General features: G+C 45.9%; 1 protein-coding gene across 2 annotated transcripts in view; it reads right to left on the minus strand.

Moving 5' to 3' along the window:
• Positions 1-382: 382 nt before the first annotated feature.
• Positions 383-22,685, minus strand: part of LOC138569960 (protein lifeguard 1-like) — a 969,207-nt gene continuing 946,904 nt past the window's right edge. For both annotated transcript variants that reach the window (XM_069648440.1, XM_069648439.1), the window contains one exon: positions 383-6,428. In XM_069648440.1, coding sequence (XP_069504541.1) covers positions 6,279-6,428 — 150 coding nt within the window. In that variant the 3' untranslated portion in view covers positions 383-6,278. The remainder of the gene's footprint in view (positions 6,429-22,685) is intronic.

The following is a 22,685-nucleotide window of genomic DNA, read 5'->3' on the forward strand; positions in this document are numbered from 1 at the left end:
GATCAATCGTTCAGACGGGCAAATTAAACTAAGTTAAGGGCAGGCCATCAGAGGGCCTTTTTGTGATGTAGCTGTGTAACTAGGATTTGGTATCAATAGAATTGTATGCCATTGATAGGTCCAGTAGTGACTGTTTCCCAATATCTACTAATGTGGTGTCTATGAGCACCACATCTTTCATCATCAAAGAGGCTTTCTTTTCTGTGCAGTTTTCAAATTGGCAGGTTGTCGCCATCTCAAGGATTCTACCAATGACAGGGAGGTAAGAGATCATTTAAAGTTTAATATCTCTGTTTGGCCAAGGTTGGGGTTGGTCGCAGAGGTGGAAGATGGTGGCTTTTTTTGGTTCAGAATACACTGAAAAATGAATCATGAACAGTAATTCTAAATACACAATTTAATAATCAATACAAAATATGATATCAATCACATAATTAAATAATCAAAATCAAATCAGCAGTATAGAAAAGAAAGAAACAATGGACATGAAGAAATACAGTCATCAAGACACAATCCATACTCTCACATTCCAACACTTCAAAACATGCATTAACTTTCCACATCAAACAACCTAATTACAAAACAAGCTGCGTGTGGTGAATACACACATAATTGCCATAAAGCACAGTACAGAGTTAGAAATATAAACACAGTGGGGGAAATTATTATTAGACTCTTGTTAGCATATTCAGGCTACTTGGAACACACAAAGTATTTATGTAAACACATCTAGATCAGGGATACAGAACATCCTAAAAGACATAAATTGATACATCAATTTACAATACCAACAATCATGTCCATGTATGTACTGGAGAGCAATGCAGGCATACTCACAAACAAATGGCGGCCATATAACTCCAAAGGCCTACAGGACAGGAAACTATATGCATTATTAGGAAACCAGACAAACTACAGTATCAATCACTACAAGTGCATCAACCCTAAATTTATATATCAAACCAAAAAACATGGCGCGGGGTGGATAAACCGAAGGTAGGAGCATACCAGCATGAGGCAGTGAAGCACATAATTTCCAACGCCCAGTGTCCAAAACATGAATGCAGCTCACTGCAACCCAGCTGAACAACCACAGTGAATGAAAGGACTCAAAAGTGCCCAGTATCATATAGTTACCTAAACGGAGAATTCCTCATGGAGACTGACACAAAGCCGCCACAAGGACAACGGCATAGCCTTTCTTAATCTCCTACGGTAAAGATATGGAAAAGCAGAAAATGTATGAGCTTAACAGCAACCAACACAGACATAGTTATGAATGGCAGCATACTAATATGGACTCAGACTAAAAACTGACCTGGACTCCGATACACAAGAAATTGAGCAGAGGACATAAGTACCCATCCGTTAGTAGCTGAAGCCGTGTGCATGGGGAAAACCATGTCCCGTGCTAAGTAGCTAGTAACCCACAGAAGAAGTTAAAGGGCACGAGCTGTTGCCATAGAGAAAACACACAGAACGTATTGTGTGACAGCAACTGGCACCAGGCTTTCTTCATTTCTACAGGAATAAGACTATTTAGTAGCAAATGGTTATAAAATCTAGATTATGTCTAGAGTTTCAATCTTGTCCTTCAAAAGTGATGAGAGACAAGGGGTCTTGAGGCTTTCCTCTTATGAACCTTATTAATCAGGGCAAGGTTGACATGAGCTGTAACTCATTCAATATGGAGTCTGAGGGGCAGCCAACTGGTAAAGTGGAAGTCGTTAATGTGGTGTGGAACATAATGCTGGCTATGATCTTTTCAGTATTATTAGAAAAATGCACTGCAAATATCTGCAAGTTATTGGGATGGTGGGATATGAGACGTTGCACCTGGGATATATAAGGCACAGAATTATTTTTTCTGCTCTTTATTACCTAATTGTAGCAACAAGTATTGGTGCATTTGCCTGGGACTTGAATGTACATTATTTACATTCCAATCAACTATATTTCAAAACTATCTCCTTATTGTACCATTTCCTACACAATTGTTGGGACTATTTGCATTTCTTTGTGGTGGGTATCATAGTGACCTGATTTCCCATTATTTCCTACCAAACACATGAAGGGCAATCCTTGCAGTGTACCCTTGAGTATGAATGTGTAGCAGATCTTTGAAGCAGTTTTCAAAGTCTTCAGTAGTGATTTTTCATAGTGGTCTCCAATGTGGGTGGGTTCCCTTTTGGGGGTTGGTCTAAGTAGTATCTGGAGACAACCACTAATAATGACAGAGTCTGGACATGTGGATATGTTCCAGAACAGTAGGACATAAACGCAGTGACCATCTCTGTCAGGTCTGTTTACGCATAGAATAATGCCCACGTTCTCCATATTTGCCAGGAAATCTGGGACTGCTTATTGGATTCACAATCCAGCCCCATGTTGAAGTCCCAAATGAATATAATTCTATATGTATTGGTGTGTAGATTACTTATCAGTCCTTTATCTAAAAAGGTATTTCTCTGACTATGGGGTTGGTATGCAATGAGTATGGTGATATTCATTGGCATCAGGTTCACCCGAATGATTCATGGGGCCTCATTACGGGTATGGTGGTAGTACAGGCACGGCTGCCGCCGGTATTCATTTTTATCCTGCGTCCAGAAAAGGGCAATTACCGGGTCATTACGACCTTAGAGGACCTGGTAATTGCCCTTTTCTGGGCACAGGAAAAAATTAATCCCCATTCCCATTCAGCCCGATAGGGCTGAATGGGAATGGGGAGGGTGGTAGCAACAGTACCATTATTAACGGTACCGTTGCTACCATCAAGTTATGCTCGCGGGTGCCGGTACGGCCACCCAGTAAAACCTGGTGGCTGTAAGGGCACCCGCAAGCAGAACTCAGGTCATTACGACCTTGGCAGTAAGGGGTTAACGGCGCCGGTAAAAGTGCCCGAGCCGTCAACCCCTTACCGCCCCATTACGAATCTGCTTGCGGGAATCTGCTAAGGACGCCTAGTTTTACCAGGCGCCCTTAACGGGTCCAGCGAGCAGACCAAGGAGCTAACAACAGGCCCATTTTTAACAGGCCCATTGTTAGCACCCTCCCCTATGGGGGCTCGAATGGGAATGGGGGTGGGTTCCTTGAATGAGGAATTACCGGGCCCTCCAAGGTCAGAATGGCCTGGTAATTCCTCATTCAAGGAACCCGGATCCGGTACCCGGTAAGGGGGTAGCCATGCCGCTAATAGCGGCATGGTTACCTCCTACCTCGTAATGACCCCGTATGCTGGTACGGTAACAACGGTGCCGGTAGCGATACCGGCGCCTTTGGTGTCTTACCGCCATACTCGTAATGAGGCCTATTCTGTGGATCAACAACACTTAATTTAGGAGGGGAGGAGATGGGAAAAGGGAGAAAGGAAGAGGAGGAGAGAACAGAGCGTAAGCAGTAAAAAAGAGTGGAGAAGCAAGAGGGGAGAGCGAATGCAACCGCAGAAGTCAGTAGTAACACATAATGTTGCAAGCCAGGATACAAGATGAAGATGGGAACAGCATGATTCAGGGCCACCATGAGTACAGGATGCAAAGGAAGTCCAGCATGAGAGTTGAGAAAGGGTAACGCACCGTGAATCAATGAAGTCCATAAAAGTAAAATCCAGCATTGGCCTCAAGATGGTGATGGTGAAACCAGAATGTAGCAGGACAGACTCCTGTGTGTGGGAAGGGGGGCACAAGGAAACGACATGGGGGGACCAGATAGGGTGGGGATGACCTGTGGGGACAGACGGTGTAAACACATGTTGGTGCATGCTTACCTGCTGACTTAGCAGGGGTTCTAGCCCTGGATCCTCCTGGTCCGAACAGGTCCAAACAGGAATTGCCCTGGTGGGCGGGACTTGCTAAGTGGTGAAAAAGGGTGGCAACCAGGAAGGCACCAGGTGGGCGGGGCTTAGGCCAGGTGACCTAGATCCACTTACACCTGTTCCCCAGCTGCAAAGGAAAAGAGGCTGGAGGGCTCCTTAAGTAGGGAAAAGAGCAGCAAGGAAGCAAAGGAAGGCACCATGTGGGCGGGGCAAGCAAGCAAAGGAAGGCAACATGTGGGCGGGGCTTGCTAAGTGGTGAAAAAGGGCGGCAAGCGGGAAGGCACCAGGTGGACGGGGCTTGCTAAGTGGTGAAAAAGGGCGGCAACCAGGAAGGCACCAGGTGGGCGGGGCTTAGGCCAGGTGACCTAGATCCACTTACACCTGCTCCCCAGCTGCCAGGGTTGTGAAGATAGGGCGGTAGTTAGCCGGACAGGAAGGGTCCACAGGCAGCTTTTTTAGGAGCTGGTGCACAAGGGAGTGCTTGAGGGGTGATGAGAGGGAGCCAGTGGCAAAAGAGTGATTACAGAACTCAGCCAAGCAGGGAGCGAGTGAGGCAATATTGTCCTTGATAGTTCTGGAGGAACAAGGGAGAACCTGTTTGGAAGAGACTTTCATAGAGCAGACGGGTTGGTGACCTCATCCGGCACTATGGGTGAGAAGGAGAGAGGGGGCCCAAGTGAGGCCTAGCTACAGGGGCGAAGAGAGGAGGGAGGAGGAGAGAGAGGACTGGATGTCCTGAGTTTTGGTAGTGAAATGGGTGGCCAAGGCCGTGCAGAGGGACTGGGAAGGAAGAGGAGAAATGGACACAGAGGTAGAATTGGCAAGTTCCTTGCAGATTTTGAAGGGTTCAGCCAAGTTGTTAGTGGCCCCGGAGATGCAGGCTTGGAAATGGGGCCTTTTCTTAAAGTGGATGGAGAGTCTGTATCGCCTTTGGAGCAGGCGACAGGCCAGTTTGTCACAGGATGTGCTTGAAGCGAACTATTTCCATTCAGCGACTTTGGACTTGCGTTTAAGGTAAGGTCAGTGTGTGAGTCAATAGCAAGAGCTGGGTGAGGAATGAGGTTGTCGGCAAAAGCAGCTACTGACACTTGCGTCATCGGTAGAATGACGAAGGAGAGTGGTAGTGAAGGCAGGTGCTCAGCCGGGGAACCCCAGAGCTCCAGATGGGAGGAGAGGAGAGCATGGTCAGACCAGGAGAGAGGGGTAGTAAGAGGATTAGAGAATGAGATATCAGCTGTGATGAGCGCATCTAAGGTGTGCCTGGGTGAGTGCGTTGGACCTCCACATTTCAAATCACCCCGTCCTCTGCAGGGACCAGCTAGTCAGATGGACTAGTTGCAAATAGCCTTTAAAATAAAATAAAAAAGCGATCCCCTATGTTATTCACACTTTTTTATATAGGTACTACAGATTTTACATAGTATGGAAAAATTAGACTGGTTTAAAAGCAGACATCCAAAAAAGAGACAGCCACAAGACAAAAAGTCCAATACCAAAGGCCACATACAGGTGTGCTTTGTACTAGGTAGCTGGCTAACATGGGGCATCCCTCTTTGACAGAGCTACTATTGCTAAATAATGCATAGTGGAGGTATACACTGTCTAATTGTGTTGCCAGTGATCAGGGAAAGATCTTGCTTCAATGGGTTGTGATTGACACCTTAGATTCTCACGATCATATAATCTCTGGGTAAGTGGTTTGGGAATGCGGTGATGCAAATTTCACATTAACTCCCTGTTCAGTCCACAGCTAGCATTCTGTTTTGTACCTTAAATAATGTTGGGCACCAGTGGAAGCAATGAAGCCTGGACCTCTTGCTGTTCTATGCTTGTTCAACATCGTATAAGGATGGAGGGCCATTAAAATTGGTGATATGTCTTGCTTCTGTTTATACACTGATTTTGACTGTCCAGTAGTCGGGGTCAGAACTTTGGGATTTATGTGCTGTGATAGCTCTGGGCTTTGACAGTGCCCTTTTTAGGGTAGGTGATTATGCCCCCTTGGTAAATGACAGGGTTGGATGTTATGCCATTTTCTGTGTGACACACTGCGCGTCTTTGAGCAACAGGATCATCTTTCACTCCTCTGCTCCCCCCCAACATACATGAACAGTGCCTAGGACTTATTCCACCCCAAAAAAGCTACCATGAATATCTCTAACCACAAATAGTTTCTGGGTTCCACATATTACAAAACAGATAACATATATATATAAGCCATGCTCAGGCTATCTTTAAGGCCACTCCTGCTGAAATAGTCTCTGTGGCTTCCTGGGGATGGAGGTTATTTCTGTATTCAACAAAATAATACATCTTATGAAAGTCATCTTCCAAGTTTCTACTGCATGTGTTTTGTCACAGACACGCACACTGGAGTTAAAATCTTCAGAGGAACAGCGTGCATTGAGTTGCTGTATCTTCAAGCTGATGAACTGTTATCCATAAGCAACACGAAGCATGGCGTCTAGCGGGATAGTCCGACAATCTGTAGTATGAAGAGGAACACGTTTGCGATATCGAGGTACAGATTCAGTGCTGCAAAGATGTACTCTTCTGGGCTCAGACTGTAACGGTGCTTTCCTCCCAGCATCAGCTGCGTGTCCACCACCAGGTACTGAAAAGTAAAGCAGATATATCATCTATGCTATGCGTTTGGTCACACTTTCATTGCACAGAAACCTCTGTCGTCCATATCTGAAATGTCTGCGTGAACAGCATGCATAATAAAAACACCATTCAATAATAATAATAATAATAATAATATATAGAATGTGGGCCATCATCACACATCGAAGGGATCCATATAGCATTTATAGGGCCTTCTGGGAAGCCCACCTGTCTCTCGTCACAGCTCCAAATAGCCACAGACATTCAGAATAAAATACATTTCACTAAGTTTTTGTGCATTCCAAAACAAGTACACATGGATAAAAAGTTACATGTAGCCCCCATAACAATATGTAGACCCCTTTTCCTGCCTCAGACCAAAAATTCTTATATTTTAGGCAAGACCATAATATATTTTCCACATTCACATCCGATGAGCCATAATTTCAGCATTATTTTTTTTCCTCTTAGATTTTATTGAACATTTTGCTTAAACAAGACAAACACATTTAGCAATTGCTAGTAAAACAATTCCCCCCCTCCGCCACCCTCCTCCCGCTCCTAGTTAACTGGGCCCAAGCAGGCCTTAGGGGTTCCAGAGAGATCCACCACTGGACCTTACAATATAAATAGGCTGACAAATTGGGCTTGTTGGGGACAATGCACCCCGGGCAATAAGGGGTGATAAACAGGGAGACCATCAGATGGGCAGGATTCGGACAGGGAGCCTCATAATCTCATCGTACCGCAGTCCTCGTGCAAGAGTACTACTGTCGAATCCTGTAGGAAAGCGTCCATTTTGTCACGTACCAGGGCTGATAATTTCTCATAAATGAAAATAACACAAAGTTTTGCCTGCCATTCAGCTCTGGATGGAACTGATTTGCTTCTTCACTTCTGGGCAAGGGCAAGCCTCCTGCTCTCTGCATGGCCTGAACCACCCTGGGATAGACACTCAAATCCGGGCCAACGGAGGGGAAACCAAACAGGAAGTCAATAGAGCACAGGGGAAGCGACAGACCCACAATGTCTTTAATCCAGCCCAGAAGCTCCAACCAGAAGATCTGGTACCAGGGCCCCTGTTGGCCACACTCCCTGGGGCAGAGGGGGGAGGTACTGCAAAACAATTTGGATAACCTTTCAGGGGAGAGATGCCACGTGTAAAGGATTTTGAAATTATGCTCCATGGCTGCAGTGTAGAGGGAACCCGAAAGGATCTCCCCAAAGAGCTTAGGCCAGGCCATTTTCTTCCAACATATCTCCCCACTTCTCGTCCAAAAATTGTTTAAATCCATGTCTGCCTTCGAGCTGAGCTGTGATTAGAATGTTGTATATCTTTGAAAGGGATCCTCTCCTCAAGGCAGCCTCTGCTAATATTCTCTCTGGGGGCTTGAGGGGACGGGAGAAGTTCACGCCCCACTTGGGGCTTGTCAGGAGACCCTTTATTAGGTGAAAGTCAAAGATAGAGATCGGATGTTCCCCCATGATCTCCGCTACGGTGCAGTGCTCAATAAAGGCGCCATTCTGGAATAACTGAGCGGCACGTTCCAGGCCCATATCAGAGCACTTTTAAGTGTCTCTGAAACCGCTCTTTCCCAGATCAATGGGGGGTCCCCGCAAGGAAGACAAAGGGGAAGGCCAGGACGAGAGGAGAGCGCTGAACTTATCTTGCTTCCATAGGGTCCACAAGACTGATAACGTGGGGTGGCTTCTGATCTTATCCGGAAAGGACATGGACTTGGACCTCCTGTGGACTTGGCCCACAGGAGGTCTCTTACTTTCCTGGGGTGCATGTGAGTGTCGTCTATATATGACCAGTAGGTTTGCATTTAATCTTTCATGTGTTCTAACATGACCCTTACCTGAGCTGCCTTGTAGTACTGGCGGAAGTCTGTCTTTTTTCCATTCTATAAAAAGTGCAGAGTCATGGACTGCAAGGATTTAAAAAATGAGTCTGGCACTATAGTGGGGAGGGCAGAGAAGAGATACAAGAGGCGAGGAAGGATATTCATTTTTAGGGAAACCATGTGCCCAAACCATGAAAGAGACAGTGGGGCCCACCGTTGGAGGTCCGCACGTATCTTGGACAAAATAGGGAGAAAGTTCAGCTCGTAAAGGCTTCCCAGATCCTTCGGAAGTAGAACTCCCAGGTAGGGAGTAGCTACGCGCTCAACCTTTATACCTCCAACTAGGTCTTTCCCTTCAGTGAGCTTGTCTGCTCCTCCCACTGGCATGAGGGATGACTTTGACGGGTTTATTTTCAGGCCGGAGAAGGTCCCAAATGAGTGGATCAGATTCAAGAGGGCTGGAAGAGAATGATCTAGATTGGTCATATTAACAAGAATGTTGTCTGCAAATAAGGATGGCTTAAAATCTAGGTCCCTGCATCTAACCCCAGAGATCCCTTGGTGCTGCCTTCTAGCTATTGCGAGAGGTTCCATTGCAAGAGCATTTAGGAGGGGGGAAATGGGGCATCCCTGTCGGGTACCTCGGGAAAGGGGGAACGGGCCGAGACTATTTCATTAACCGACACCTTGGCTGACGGGCTGTTGTACAATGCAGATATCCAACCACATAATTTTTCACCCAATCCCATCCTTTGCAGGACTTTGCCCATATAGACCCACTCCATCCGGACTAAGTAATTTCGCTAAGACCTTCACGACAGTATTCAATAAAGAAATGGGACGATAAGATTGGCAATTCATCAGGTCTTTCCTCTCTTTCGGGATAACTACAAATCGGGCAGATAACATGGACTGAAGGAGCTTCCCTGAATCCAGAACCGGGTTGAATAGTTTGGACAAGAAAGGGGCCAGAGTGGAGCGAAAAGCCTTGTAGAAAAGGATTGTGAAACCATCCTCGCCAGGGGTGGTACCCCGCTTCATGGAGCCAATAGTATCAACAACCACCTGGGGCGTGATGGGACTCTCTGAGGGGCTCGCCTTCTCTTGAGGGAGTCGAGGGATCAGAAGAGAATCAAGAAATTTGTCGGCCTCTGGCCCTTCCCACGAGCACTCCCATATGTAGAGGCGCTCATAAAATGTCTGTAACTGCTCTGCTATCCCCGGGTCGTCTAGGAACTTTTCACCCCCCAGAAGGCGCACAGCATCCATCCTTCTACTGCTAAGTTCACGTAACCTCCAGACCAGGATTTTGTTCACCTTCTCCCCCCTCTCCATATACCGCTGCTTAAGGAGGGACAATTTTCTTTCAGTTTGCCTGACCATAAGGATTGCTAATTTCGCCTTGAGCTGTTGAAGTTCAGCCCATTTACTTGGAAACATTTGGGATCGGAGTTTGCCCCCTGGCTGTATCGCATTTATCTTATCTCTGAGAGTCTTCTCCTCCCTGGCTCTGGCTCACTTCCTTGTTGCTCACAGTCCAATCAAAGCGCCATGGGTGGTAGCCTTAAAGGCTTCCCAGACTCCCGCCTCTCCCCCATTATCGTTGAGCTGAAAGTATTCCTTAATGTGCATGCGGAGGGACTGGGCGGTTTCCTTATCCTTCAACAGGAGATCATTACAAGTCCACCTTGCGGACACTGGAGCGCCCGAGGAAATACCCACTTGGACACGGACCGGGTCGCGGTCAGACCACGGAATCAACTCCACCCCAAACTCCGCAATACTCTCGCGCAGGGCCTTGTCAAGCAGAACATAATCAATCCTGGAAAAAGATGAGTGCGGATTTCAGAAAAATGTAAAGAGAGGATTACGACCCTGACGTGTCGAGTGGGAGTCAAGGAGGCCAAGCGCCTCATTCGTGGCATGGAAAGATGAGGCCATTTCTCTGAGTCTGCATGTCTGTATAGGGGCGAACAGACTTTCTATCCCATTCAGGGTGGAGAACCATGTTAAAATCACCCCCCTACCAGGAGGAACCCCTCTGTAAATGCCATGATCTTCATTTTTGCCCCCTCACAAAATTGGTCCTGAGCCTCGTTAGGGGCATAGTTAGACGGCAGGTTCACTTTCCTCCCCCTGATCTCTCCTTTCGCCATTACATACCGACCATTCGGGTCAGCGTGCTGAGCTTTTAATATAAAGTGAGCTTTGGGTGACACTACAATCGCTACCCCTCTTTTTTTGGTCGGGGCAGAGGCATGAAAATCTTCCTGAATAGATCTGGACCTAAGCGCTATCTCCCTACCCCTTGCCCAGTGGGTCTCCTGCAAAAACAAAAAATGCAGTTTCACCCTGTTGAACTCCTTCATCACCAGTGACCTTTTATTCGGGGAGTTCAGACCTCGGCCATTTAGCGAACCCAGAGTCAGCGAAGACATGGCGTCAGCATCTGATGTGTGGTCAGCTACATGAAGGCCCGGCCACTCAGGAAACATTTTAAAGTAAGTGGTTCTCAATTAAATCAAACCCCCTTCCGGCGATTTAGACGAATAATCACCCCAGCGTAACCAAACAACTCCCCAATTTACCCCCCTCCATCCCCCTGAACGCCTGGACTGCCTGCGATATAAGGAATGCCGTCCAACCAGGCCACCAACATCTGCCTCCACTAGGGCAGTAAACCACAACCATACCCAATTAGTCTGAGCCCCCCCCATTTCCAACCTAAGCAAAAGAAATCTCTACATTACTTCTGCCCCCCCCTGAAGAACACATCGATGCCAAGCTTCCACTTAGGAACGAGGCGCTTCCCAAGACCCCAATACAGTGATCACTTCGGCATGTTTCTCAAAGATGCTAGTCGAGAGGTCCGTCCCCCCATCCGCATTGCATCCTCACACCTCTCAGGGAAAGTTCAGGGAACCTCCACGCTTCAGAGGACCAGCATCCCCCCAGACCACCAAGCGAAGTCCGCCACGGCGTAATCACTGTAACTGCTGTACAAGATATCCATCTCCTTCAACATTGTAGCTATCAGATGCTAAATCTTATTCAATCGCCAGAGGCTCTAGGGGAGGGCGGGACCACCCTTCTGAATTTCTTGTGGCCATGAACGCCTCTCTGAGGGCTCACCAGTCTTCCCTGTGGGTTTCTGTGGACTCTCTGTTCCCTTTTCGCTGTTCTCCTGGTTACCTTCATGAGAGGGTTCGCCCAAAAGCTCCCGGGTCACCCTTTGAATATCATGTTCAGTGACTAGAGAGTATTTATAGCCATCATACTCGAAAGAGAGGGAGAAAAGGGTGGGCTGGAGCCACCTTGTAAGAGGCCGGAGAAGGTCGCCAGAGTGAGAGCTGAGAGGTCCTGGTAGATTGAGACCTTCACCCCCTCCCAGACTATTGGGCCTTTCTTCCGAGCCAACTCCAGAATCTTGCTTTTCTCTGCATAATAGTGAAACCTCACTAGAATTGACCTGGGACCATTGATGGTCGGCTCGGTAGTGTTAGCATCCTCAAACAGCTTGCTGATCACTTCATTGACAACTCTAGCTATGTCGGATTGCGTTTCACCATCCTGATCCGGGATCCCCAGAAATCGCAGGTTACTATGACGTTTTCTATTTTCGTGGTCATCAAGTTTTAGTGTGCATTTCTCCTCATGTCTCTCCAACTGTTTGGGTTTCCAGAATGTCAACAGATGATTGGTTCCCCTCCAGAGCCAAGATGCGATCTTCCACAGAGTCTACCTTCTTGTCCAAGGAGTTCAGCCTTCTTCCGATATCGGCCCTGAAGCCACGAATTTCCTCAAGAAGGGTAGTCATGCTCTGGTTCACTTGCTGGGCGTCCATTGCACATGGTTGTGCAGGGGCAGGCAAACTGGATAGTTCCATTGTGGTCGTCGTGGGGTGGCAGAACTTTTTCAGTGACTGGGCCCAGTCCGTCTGGGAAAGTCTCGAAACCCAATCCCTGTCAGGGGGACCCAGTCCAGAGGAGGTACTGGGAAGAGGACTCAGGAGGTCCAGACGAGTCCCAGGGGTTGGTAGGTCCACATCATAGGCTATTATTATTACCCAGGGAAAGAGGCCCCTCTCAGGCTCTGCGGACTGTGTCAGGGTGGTCAAGGCAGCAAATTTGGGGTGGCCGTTGCAAAAGGGTGTTTGTACTGCCCATCGGGTTTATGTAAACCAATTTCTCTTTATGCTTCCATGTACACCTCACTAGTTTCCCAGACTAGGGCCCCTCCCCGGGTCTCAGGTTCCTCACCTCTCTAGCAGCAGGTGCGCGCCGTCTGCGACCTCTCCGGAGCTAAGCAGCAAAAGAAGCAGCTGGGTAGCGCCTCCTGGGCATAAAAAGGGGGTACGGACTTCTGAAGAGCTGGGCTCGTGTTCTCACTTATTTAGACAGTTGAAGAGATGTGATCATCATTAACAAAAAATGGACTGTGCTCTCCCACGGAAATGGTCTGATCGGCGATCGGCGACCTCACCCAGGAAGGCAATAGCAGGAGGACCTTTTCACTCACCTCACTTGTCTCCGTTATGCCGCCCCTCCAATGCTATTTTCCCTGTGGTGTATTTGGGAAGAGGGAGGCAGCCTGCACAGACGTCTAAACCCAGTCAGGGAACTCGGATGAATCTCGTTGGGCGGGCAGACCACCTTCTAAGGAACTCAAAGCACTCCGGCTCCAATACGTACATTCATGGCATCAGACGACATCCGAGATGGCGGCTGAGTTCCTCCACAGCTAAAGGTGTTCAAGTCACTCCGCTCTTCAACCCTCACAGGCTGCAAGTGTCCGGGGCGGATCGGTGCAGTCTGTAAGCATTCATGCAACATGGATTCCCCTGCAGAGTGCTCAGGAGGTGGGGGGCAGCCCGAACAAATCTCCAAGCCCAGACCGCGGGCTTGGGTACAGCTCGCTTATCAAACAGATCACCTCAACAATTACCAGCCACAGATCATTCTTGCTGCTTGAAATGGCGGCTGAGGTCCGCCGCCGGCATGGGCCCCTGAGTCCCTCCAATCCTCACCACACACCAGTTGAAGGTGGCCAGTGCGGACCCAGCGAGGCCTGCATGCGCTTCTCTTCACGTCCGGATTGGGTGACCCACAGCCACGGCTCTTTCCCAGCCTCACGTCCTCGCCTCGTCCTGTCCACCCCCTCCAGTTGGAAGGTCCAGCAGGGGCGTCAGGGGTCTCACAAGACGAGGCAGGCAGACTCTGATCGGTGATCCCCTCCACCAGGAGGCCTGCTTCTTCCTTCCCTTCGGCAATGGTCACAACAGGCAAAGGTGGGGGGACCCGCCGGCCAGGGTCCAGGCCTCGTAGCAGATCACTGGGGCTTGGTAAAAGGAGAGGATTCTCCCACTAAGGTGCCTTGTTGATCAAGCCCTCGGCTGCTGGGCATTCAGAGAGTGCGCCACGGGGCTGGCACTGCAGGCCCTCCGCTCTCACCACAGGAGCACCGAACTTGGCCTCAGGAGCACTGCGGAGGACTGGACTTTCTTCCCCTCTGTACTTTGGGGCCCTAGGGTACTCTTGTAGGGGTCAGAGTCTCACTGTAAGGGGGCCTGCGGAGGGGGCTCAGGCCCCAAAGAGGCCCTCGTGGAGGAGACAAGCTGAGAGAGGTCAGCACATCTCAGCACCCCCTGGTGGAATGATTTCAGCATTATGAAAGGGCATCAGATCTGAACATCTGACCTAAGCATTCCCCAAGGGGACCAATTTATCCTAAAGATTGTTTTTTGTTGCACTCAATAAATATTCATGTCCCGTTTGCATCGTTTTATAGTTGTTTGAAGTTTATCCAATCTATATTCCCAGTTGCACCTCTTAGTTCTTGCTCTCATTTTCCCTCTTGTGAATTCTAGAATTATGCAAGTTTCTTGAAAGTATGCCTAATTTGGCCTTCTAGCAACAGGTTCAAGATGTGTTTGAAGGGCATCTCTTTCTATAGGTACACAGAGTTGAGATCATGTAATGCAGCAATGATTGTCATAAACAACTTTCCAGATTGACTCTGCATCAGCATAGGTGAGGGGACTGGGCTTTGGCCATGGGTAGAGTTCCAACTGGACACTCAGGAGGGCTTCCACAAGCACCTTCATAAACAAGTAGTCAATCAACCCAGGAAGAAATCAAATCTATTGGACTCATGTTGGAGGAAGGTACAGGAGGCTCCAAGTCCTTGATGGTGGACCCAGGTCCCTGGGCTTGTGGCTGGCACTGGTGGCCCCCCTTCCACCTCCTGGAATTATCTGATATCAGCCAACCAGACGGGGCACCCACAGGTGGTGCCAAGCCACCTCCACTGCCCTCGCCTTTAGCACCCTCACAGGTTAACAGCCATAAGGGGTCTGGTGAGTGTAGTGCAGTGCTCGAAGCTTGCCTGAAAGGAAGGGCTATTAACAGGCTTCAGGTTCTTCAGAAAGCCTGGAGGTTACAGTGAAACCCAAGTGGAGGGCAGACAGGACACATACATTATCTACAAGAGGAAGGTTAGTAAGGTTTCTAGTACTCTACACAGTCCTGGTGATAGAAGGGGTGATCTGACCAACAGTGTGCAACATCCTTATTGAGTGAAGAGAAGCCCGACCATCTGGTCATACCATTAATTCCTATGGCCAATTACAAGATAACTGGGCTGGGACTGGGAGATCTGGTAGTGTAATGCATTCCAAAGGGACTTGAAAGGAAAAACCCCATTTGCTGTAGCAAAGGAATGGCAGGTATGAGTATGCCATGGGGGACCTGGGATGCAATGTAGCAAGTGCTGGAAGATCCTGGTGCTCGAAAGATCGAACTGGGACACATTAGAGCTTAACACTCCAGAGAGGGCTGGGACTCCTTTTGGTGCTTGTGCGGGTGGGTAGGGAAAGCCACCCTAGTTCAATGGCAGGCACACAAGTCCAGGAACAGCCCCACAGGTCTGTTGGCCTGCACTCCTAGAGCTCTGACTTGTACATAGTAGAGTGTTTGTTTTAATTCATTCTCTAATATTTTTTCCATTTAGTCCAATAAATTAACAATATCACAAACTAACTCAGTGTACATTGCAGAAGCAAATTCACAGCAAATTGTTTCATTCACCTACACAGTAGTACAATGCTATACGGTACTATCCAAACCATTTGTCAGAGGACGCTTGACCTTAATGTAAACACACACAATCAAAGTGCAAAAGGGTGCACAAGAAATTAATATAATCAATATTCCAGGCATTCTGCTGTACAATTAATGTTAATGCCATGGGGAAGCTTGAGGGCCTTTCCTGTCGAGATAGCTTTCAAAAACATCCCAAATCTCCTAGAGCCCACAAGTAGGATTTAGAAGTACTCCCTATGTGTCTTCCATCTCTACTCAATAAATGCACTTAAACATCCATATTTCACGCTTCAATGGGGAGGGGGCTTATATTAAGATGCGGCCAGCACACGGCTTGCCACTGTAGATGCCACTGTCAAAAACGTGTGTGATGTATACATCTTTGTGTAATAATATGAAGAAGCCAGACCTGGGATTAAGAAGGCACATTCTCATCAGTAACAGTATTGATTGTGCCAATTACTTGTTCCTAGTACTGCTACACCCCTTGGAACAGCCATGCCACATGGAGAAAGTCACCTTGCAGCAATTTACTACATCTCAAATGCTCATTTAGCAATCACTGGAATATACACATGCAATTTGTGGGCTATGCAATAGTAGGATTTGTGATGAGTCAGCCTAAGCCTCCTTATTTTTATCCATTCAATGGGGGCTGAGAGGGTAGCCTCTAGTCCCACCCCTCCCCATGGCCTGGCCTACCCTAATCTGTCCACTGTTCCATACCATGCAGCTTTTAGTGAGGACACCAACACTCCATACCCCTACCCTCCTGTCCCCCACACTGCCCTTACACCCCCAATCTATGTTATCCACTTCTCTGTCCCTGGCTTCATACTGGCACACTGTGCCCCACAGGCACCTTTCACATCCCGGGCCCCATGTCCCACACTCGAAATTGACGGCCCGCAGTGCTTTGACCTGCAGCGAGCTGACATGCGAGGGGATCAAGGATACTATAGTAATACTGCTTGAGAAACTTGTAACGGATAAGCCTGTGATTATAATTGTAAGAAACTGATTTTGTTTGTTACAGGCTATACTCCAGTCCTCATCCATTAGAGTCAGATCTAATGGGGTTGAACTAATGAGGTTTCCCATCTCCTACGTGCTCCACTTACGGGGTCACATCGGGTGTGTATAGTCAATCTGTATACTTGTGCTAGTGGATTAACCAGGTTCTGCAGGAAATGACAGTAAATGTTTTGTGGGGGTGTGCAGTAATCTGTAGTATAAAACAAATCATAATTGATATACTACAGATTACTGCACACACCCACAAAACATTTACTGGCAGAACCTTGCTAATCCGCTAGCATTCAAGCATACACAGCTCTTAAGAGTTTGCACGTTATAAAGAACCACCCTATGAACAAATCTCCCAATAGATTAATATAAAAAGTGTGCCTGAAATCTGTTTATCAAACGCGATTTCCATCCCCATCTAGTTATACAATCCAAAAGACGGTGAATGGAAATGTGCTTCATTGGCTTGTTGGGCTAGCGCCTTACATGCCCTCCAGGTAGTGTATGCGGGTTGAATGCCCGATCTCGGTCTTCTGAGTTTAAACTTTCGGGGTGTGTGATGGTTCTTTCAATCCCCAAGTGCGGATATTCATTTTGATCCTGATACCACCAATAAAATGTTGGATGTATTCTGCCCAGTAATATATTTTCAGACCAGTAAGGGACAGTTAAACCACGCCCCCCTTTGCAATAAGGAAGGACTAGTGTAACATATACTATCCTTGGTTGCCTAGAGGCCCAGAGTAGGGCGATCTTTAGACTTCATAATCTAGTAAAATAGGCATGGCGAGGCATTATCGACATGTTTGGAAAAATGTATAATAGCTTAGGCACTATCACCATTTTTGCTAGTGAAATCTGCCCCATTAATGAGAGGGGCATATGCATCCATCTATTGACCTTATATTCCAATGACTCTAAAGTGGACAAATATCTAGATGTTTCTTCTGTCAAGGGCACAGTGAGCTAAAACGTGGTTGTAGACCCTCCTGAGTGGGTGTTAGGGAGAATTCTCATTTTATGGCTCATTTCCCTTACCTATAGAGTCCCCCAGCAGCTTTGCTGGATTTGAAGGGTTTTTTTTTTCTCCTGCTAAGAGTGTGACTCTTTTTCCCACTATTTGCTATGTGTGTTCTAGGCTATTTTTTGTGTTTAATGTCTATGGGGTTTATCTCACCCTCATAGGAACCATCTTTATACACATGTGTTACACAGCACCCTCGGTGCAGTGACACAGGGGTGTCATAGTGACCCCCAAACATAGACTCCATGCCCTGGGACTGACTACTGTCTCCCAGGGCATGTAAAGTCCCCACTGACTTTACTAGTCAATTTTTATGAACTAAATCAGTACAACCCATCTTACTATGGAGGTACTGGGAAGGGTTAATAGTTTTTCCCTGGTGTTCATTGTCGAGAGGGTACCGTACAGTCCCTCTCTCAAAGGTTTCTGGCTGGCGGCAGTGGTTACTACCAAAAATATTTGACCGTGAATATTTTCCTATGGGATTTTCCCATTGTTCGAGGCTACCACTTTTACTGACAGCCTCTAATATATCGCCGGTTTATTTTATTATTAACTTTACTCCGGTAGGTTTTATTTGCCAGTACTTTAATATAAATTCTTTCTCGTGTCTTTTTATAAACTCCTAGCCCAGGTCGGGGATCCTTTGGAAGTCCTCCTTTCGGCGCCACTGAGTCTGGGGTGGATCCATTGTGTGGGAGGGGGAGTAGGACCCCGGGACAGGGTTGCCTCTGCAACCCATGTTGCACTCTGCCCTGATAGGCTGGAGGGTCTCCCGCCAAGAAGACCACTCCACTGTGTGAGTGACAGCTAGGCTGTATGAATGGGGCTCTTTTTGCATAAAAGCAGGGTCCTGAGGACTGGAAGAGCAAGACGTTGCCACTGGAACTAAGAAGCCGAAGAGGAGAGAAGCCAAAGATATCTGCAACGACTGAACCATCGGTGAAGCCCTGCTGCAGTGTCTCACCAATTTTCTCCATACGGCGAGAGAAGATCTTCCTCTGCAAGAGCCTTCTTACCTTGAGCTGGTGGGGCCAACCAGTTTGCCAATCGCCTTCCTGGACCTGCCCTGGTCGAATCGACAGTACCCCGTACTCGGAGACCAGATAGCCAGGCACCCGTCCACCCGGACCGCGATTTAAAGGAGCGTACCTTTTATTCATTGGGCAGCGCCGCGGCTTGTTTCATCCCTGGGTAGTGCAGTAACTCGAACCTTCCTCCACGACGAGAGTCTCTCTTCCTCTGCTGGATCTCCCGAACTGCAAGAACTACCAGGAACAACCACCACCGCAGGAGCCTCTTCTTCATTTTAAGGTACATTGTTCCGCCAGGCCGCCCTTTTCGCGTGCTAGTGCTACAGGTGTTTTAAATCCTTTACTTACATGTTGGGTTGGCCGCCCCTATCCTCTAACATTGTCTTTTGCCTTCTGCATCCACCTTTTTTTATTTTTTTTATTTTTTTATTATAAATGTTCTGTTTGGTAATACAAACTTTTTATTATATCATTTACAAAATGAGAAAGGATTAACATTTATATTTCTGATTCTCGAAACTTGCTATTGTTCAAGATCGTAGTCCAAAATTTAATTACTGTTCAAATTAGGTTCTCGTCCTGTCCTTTTAAGAGATGGTCCCATCGTTCCTGTGTATTCATCTGTTTCTGGGAAATTTTGAAGAAGTCCTTGAACAAGTTTCTATTATCTGTCAAAGCATGGCAATCCATGATTACATGGAAGAGAGTCTCTCTAGTATTGTCAATCTTACAAAACCGGCAATCTGTGGTCGTTGTGGTTGGATGTTTTATGCTTGATAGATAATCACGGGTTGGTAATATATTTACGCAAAAGCATAGGAATAGATCTCTTATTGACCGTTCTGGAAAGAATGCTAAATATGGTGGTAGTTCGTTAAGAGCTCTTGATTCTATTGAACAGTTCATCACTCGTTTATATTTTGATTGTTCCTCTATTGTTTTGATCCAATCATTTTGCTGAACTCTTCTCTTAGCATGTTGTGGTCTGTTTATTAGCATGTCTTCGCTAATGTCTTCGGCCTTCATTTTCTTTTTTATCTCATTGGTCCAGTATTGCAGAGCTGTTACACATACAGGGGTCTTTATTTCCTTGAGTATTTCTAAGGAAGGAATTTTATCCTGACAAATTATTTTTCTGTAGAGATACATTTTTTTCCAGGTAATTATAGATTCTAGAGATTGTAGAGCCAATTCAAAACAAATTCTTGGGATTGGAAATTAGTTGGGTAAAGCCAGAGTTTTTCTCCAGAATATGGCCTCGTATTGTTGCCATTTCATTGTATCTTGATTGATTATTGTTTCTCCAGCATAAGTTAGGATGGGGACCACCTTTTGTCTATACAGTAGGATTGTTGATTTTATTGTAAAGGTTCCAAATATGCAATGGAAAAAGCGACCCAAACGAGCTAAGGATCTTGCTTTTCTCTCGATGTGGTCTTTCCATTCTTGCTCGACTGGTGATGAATTTATCAAGGCACCAAGATATTTGAATGTTTCTTCAATCTCTTTATCTTCTAATTGTAGTTCCACATTTTGTCGTCTGGTACTATGTAAAGATTTTAATCTCATTAGCTTGGTTTTGGGAATGTTAATTTGTAGGTCGTTCTCTGTCATGAAAAAGTCCACTTTGTTTAATGTTTTTTGTAGACCTGATTGCGTTTTGTCCATGACAATGTTGTCGTCTGCATACATTAAGGTTTTTAGCGGTTCGTTATTAATCTTCGGCGGATTCGAGAGTGGATCATGAATCGCTTGTACAAAGCCAAAAGTGTATACATTGTATAGACAAGCAGCCAGAGGCACTCTTGTTTCAGGCCATTCCAGGTGGTAATTTAGTCTGTTACTGCACCATCTTTTGTCAATCTTATTCTGATCGATGTATTAGAGTGGAGCTGTTTAATTGGATTGAGAATGGCTGGGGGACAACCCCATGATGTTAACTTCAACCATAGTTTTTCTCTATTCACCGAATCGAATGCTGTTTTTAGGTCTATGAACACAGCGTAAACTTGTTGTTTCTTTATTGTCGCTTCATACTTAATCATATTCAGAAGTAGCAGATTAACGTTTGTGCCAATTTTGTTAGCGAAACCACTCTGCCTCTTCTCTTGAAAGCCATTTTCCGCTGCCCATGACTTAAGTTTTTTCATTAGAAATCCCGCAAACAGCTTTCCCAGTGGGTCAAGAATGGCTATGTGTCTATAGTTTGTTGGCATTCTCCTGTCACCAGCTTTATAGATCGGTATCAATATCGCAAGGGTCCAGCTGCGTGGGATTGGTTTGGTTTTCTCTATTAAATTAAGAAATTTTGAAAAAAAGATAGCCCATTCTTCGGGGGCAGATTTTAGGTTGGCGTTGGAGAGCCCATCAGGGCCAGGTCCTCGCGATGGATTTAAGGATATGATAGTTTTTCTGATCTCATCTCTTTCCCATTTTAGGTCCTAGGCATGTTGGTTATTCGAGCTTCCTGCTAGTGAAATGTCTGTTTTCGCTTTGTAGAGGTTTTTGAAATGTTGTGATCATTCTCCGGATTCTACCTCTTGTATCATGGTTGATCCATTGGATTTTTCGTTAAGAAGTGACCACAGCTGTCTGGTGTTTTTTAGTTTTAGAGCCGTTGAATCGCTTCTGTGTCTGATTGGCGCATTTTAGCTTTATGTGATTTTATGAAGTTGGAATATTTCTATTTTTCCTTTTTTATTTCTGCAGCAGGGGTTATTGTATTCTGTTTTTTGAGTTGTCGAATTTTTTTGTATAAATTCTTTTTCATTGATTTCATGTTGTGATTAAACTGATGTTTGTGTTTGCTTTGCTGGTTCACACTAGTTTTTTGGGTTGCTGATATTTGTGCAGAATCCACTCGTAGTTGAGTTTTGAGTGGTCTGGTAATTTTGTGCCTCAAAGTTTGTCAGCAGATCAACCATTTGGTGTTGGTTTATTCGAAGCTCGTTTAGACCGTTGTTTAGTTCCAACTCTGGGAGATTTAATCGTGAGATTCGATTTCGAGCAGTAGTCCACGTTATTAGAATTTGGTGGTGGTCACTATTTATTTGTGGATGGTTTGCAGTTGCCGTTAGGTTTTTTATTATCCTTTCTGAGGTGAAGATATAGTCTATAATTGAGTTTTTCACAGGTCCATGTTGGAGGAGGTTTATCCTGATCATTTCGTGGTTGCTACGTCAATGTTAAGTTTCTAATAAAAATTTCTTTGGACCATTTTTTTGCTCTTGAGGATAGATTGGAGGAATTTAGTCTCAAACCTCTGGGCTATAAAGATGGATGTTCAAATCACCAGCAATTATAAATTCTGTCGAGTTATATAAATTGGCAATTGAATCAAATTCATGAAAAATAGAATCTAGGAATATGTTCTCATTCATTGATGTTGGGTTCCAGTAAATGTTGAAGACTGTTAGATAGATGGATTCCTTTTTTGGGGTTTGGATACAGATGATGATGTATTGAAGCCTTCAGATGTTACCTCTTCAGACAGCCAAGTTTCCTGAAGGCAGATTAAAGCCGCATCTTTTTGATTTAGAGATCCTTCTTCGAAGAGATGGTTTGAGCCTCTGGTATTCCAGGAGCATAGTGTTATCTCTTCTGTCTTTGTTTCTATAGTTTTTGGTTGTTATAGATAGGTCTTAATTCTTGAGTTTTGCGTATAGAATCGTTGTGTTAATTTTTGTTTGATTTGAGCATTGTAAGACATGTCACGATGCGTTTGGTCTGTCCTGCGGATCGGATGAAAATGTGATTGAGTATCTTTGTCCCGCAGGTCATTGTATGGTATTAACTGCATAATGTTCTGTTGTTTGTCGATAATCTTCTTTTTGTTTTGATTCAAATACTCTTGGTTCATGGTTATTTTGAGTTTTTTTGAGGCCATAGATTTGGTTACAAGGACTTCTTCTGTTGTAAATCCCAATTTCATTAGGTGATTGTTTGTTGACAGGACATGCATCATCGTCTTTTGGTTGTAGAAGTCAATGTGGACTATGTCCATCTGTTTTTTATTTGGGAAATGTAGGACATCGATGTCTCTCGAAGTGATTTGAGCCAATTGTGGAATAACTGTAAATAGACGTAGAATGTTTGATCTGTTCATGATTAATGATTCAGTAGGATTTAGGCTAGTTGCAGACAGTGATAGTCGGAAGATATTATTTACTTTCCTCGGATCCACAAAGATTGGTCGAATGAGGGTGCATTTGCCTTGTCCCGTAGTCATTTCCT

Source organism: Ambystoma mexicanum, chromosome 2q (assembly GCF_040938575.1).
Source record: "Ambystoma mexicanum isolate Mex_15411 chromosome 2q, UKY_AmexF1_1, whole genome shotgun sequence".
NCBI lineage: Eukaryota > Metazoa > Chordata > Amphibia > Caudata > Ambystomatidae > Ambystoma > Ambystoma mexicanum.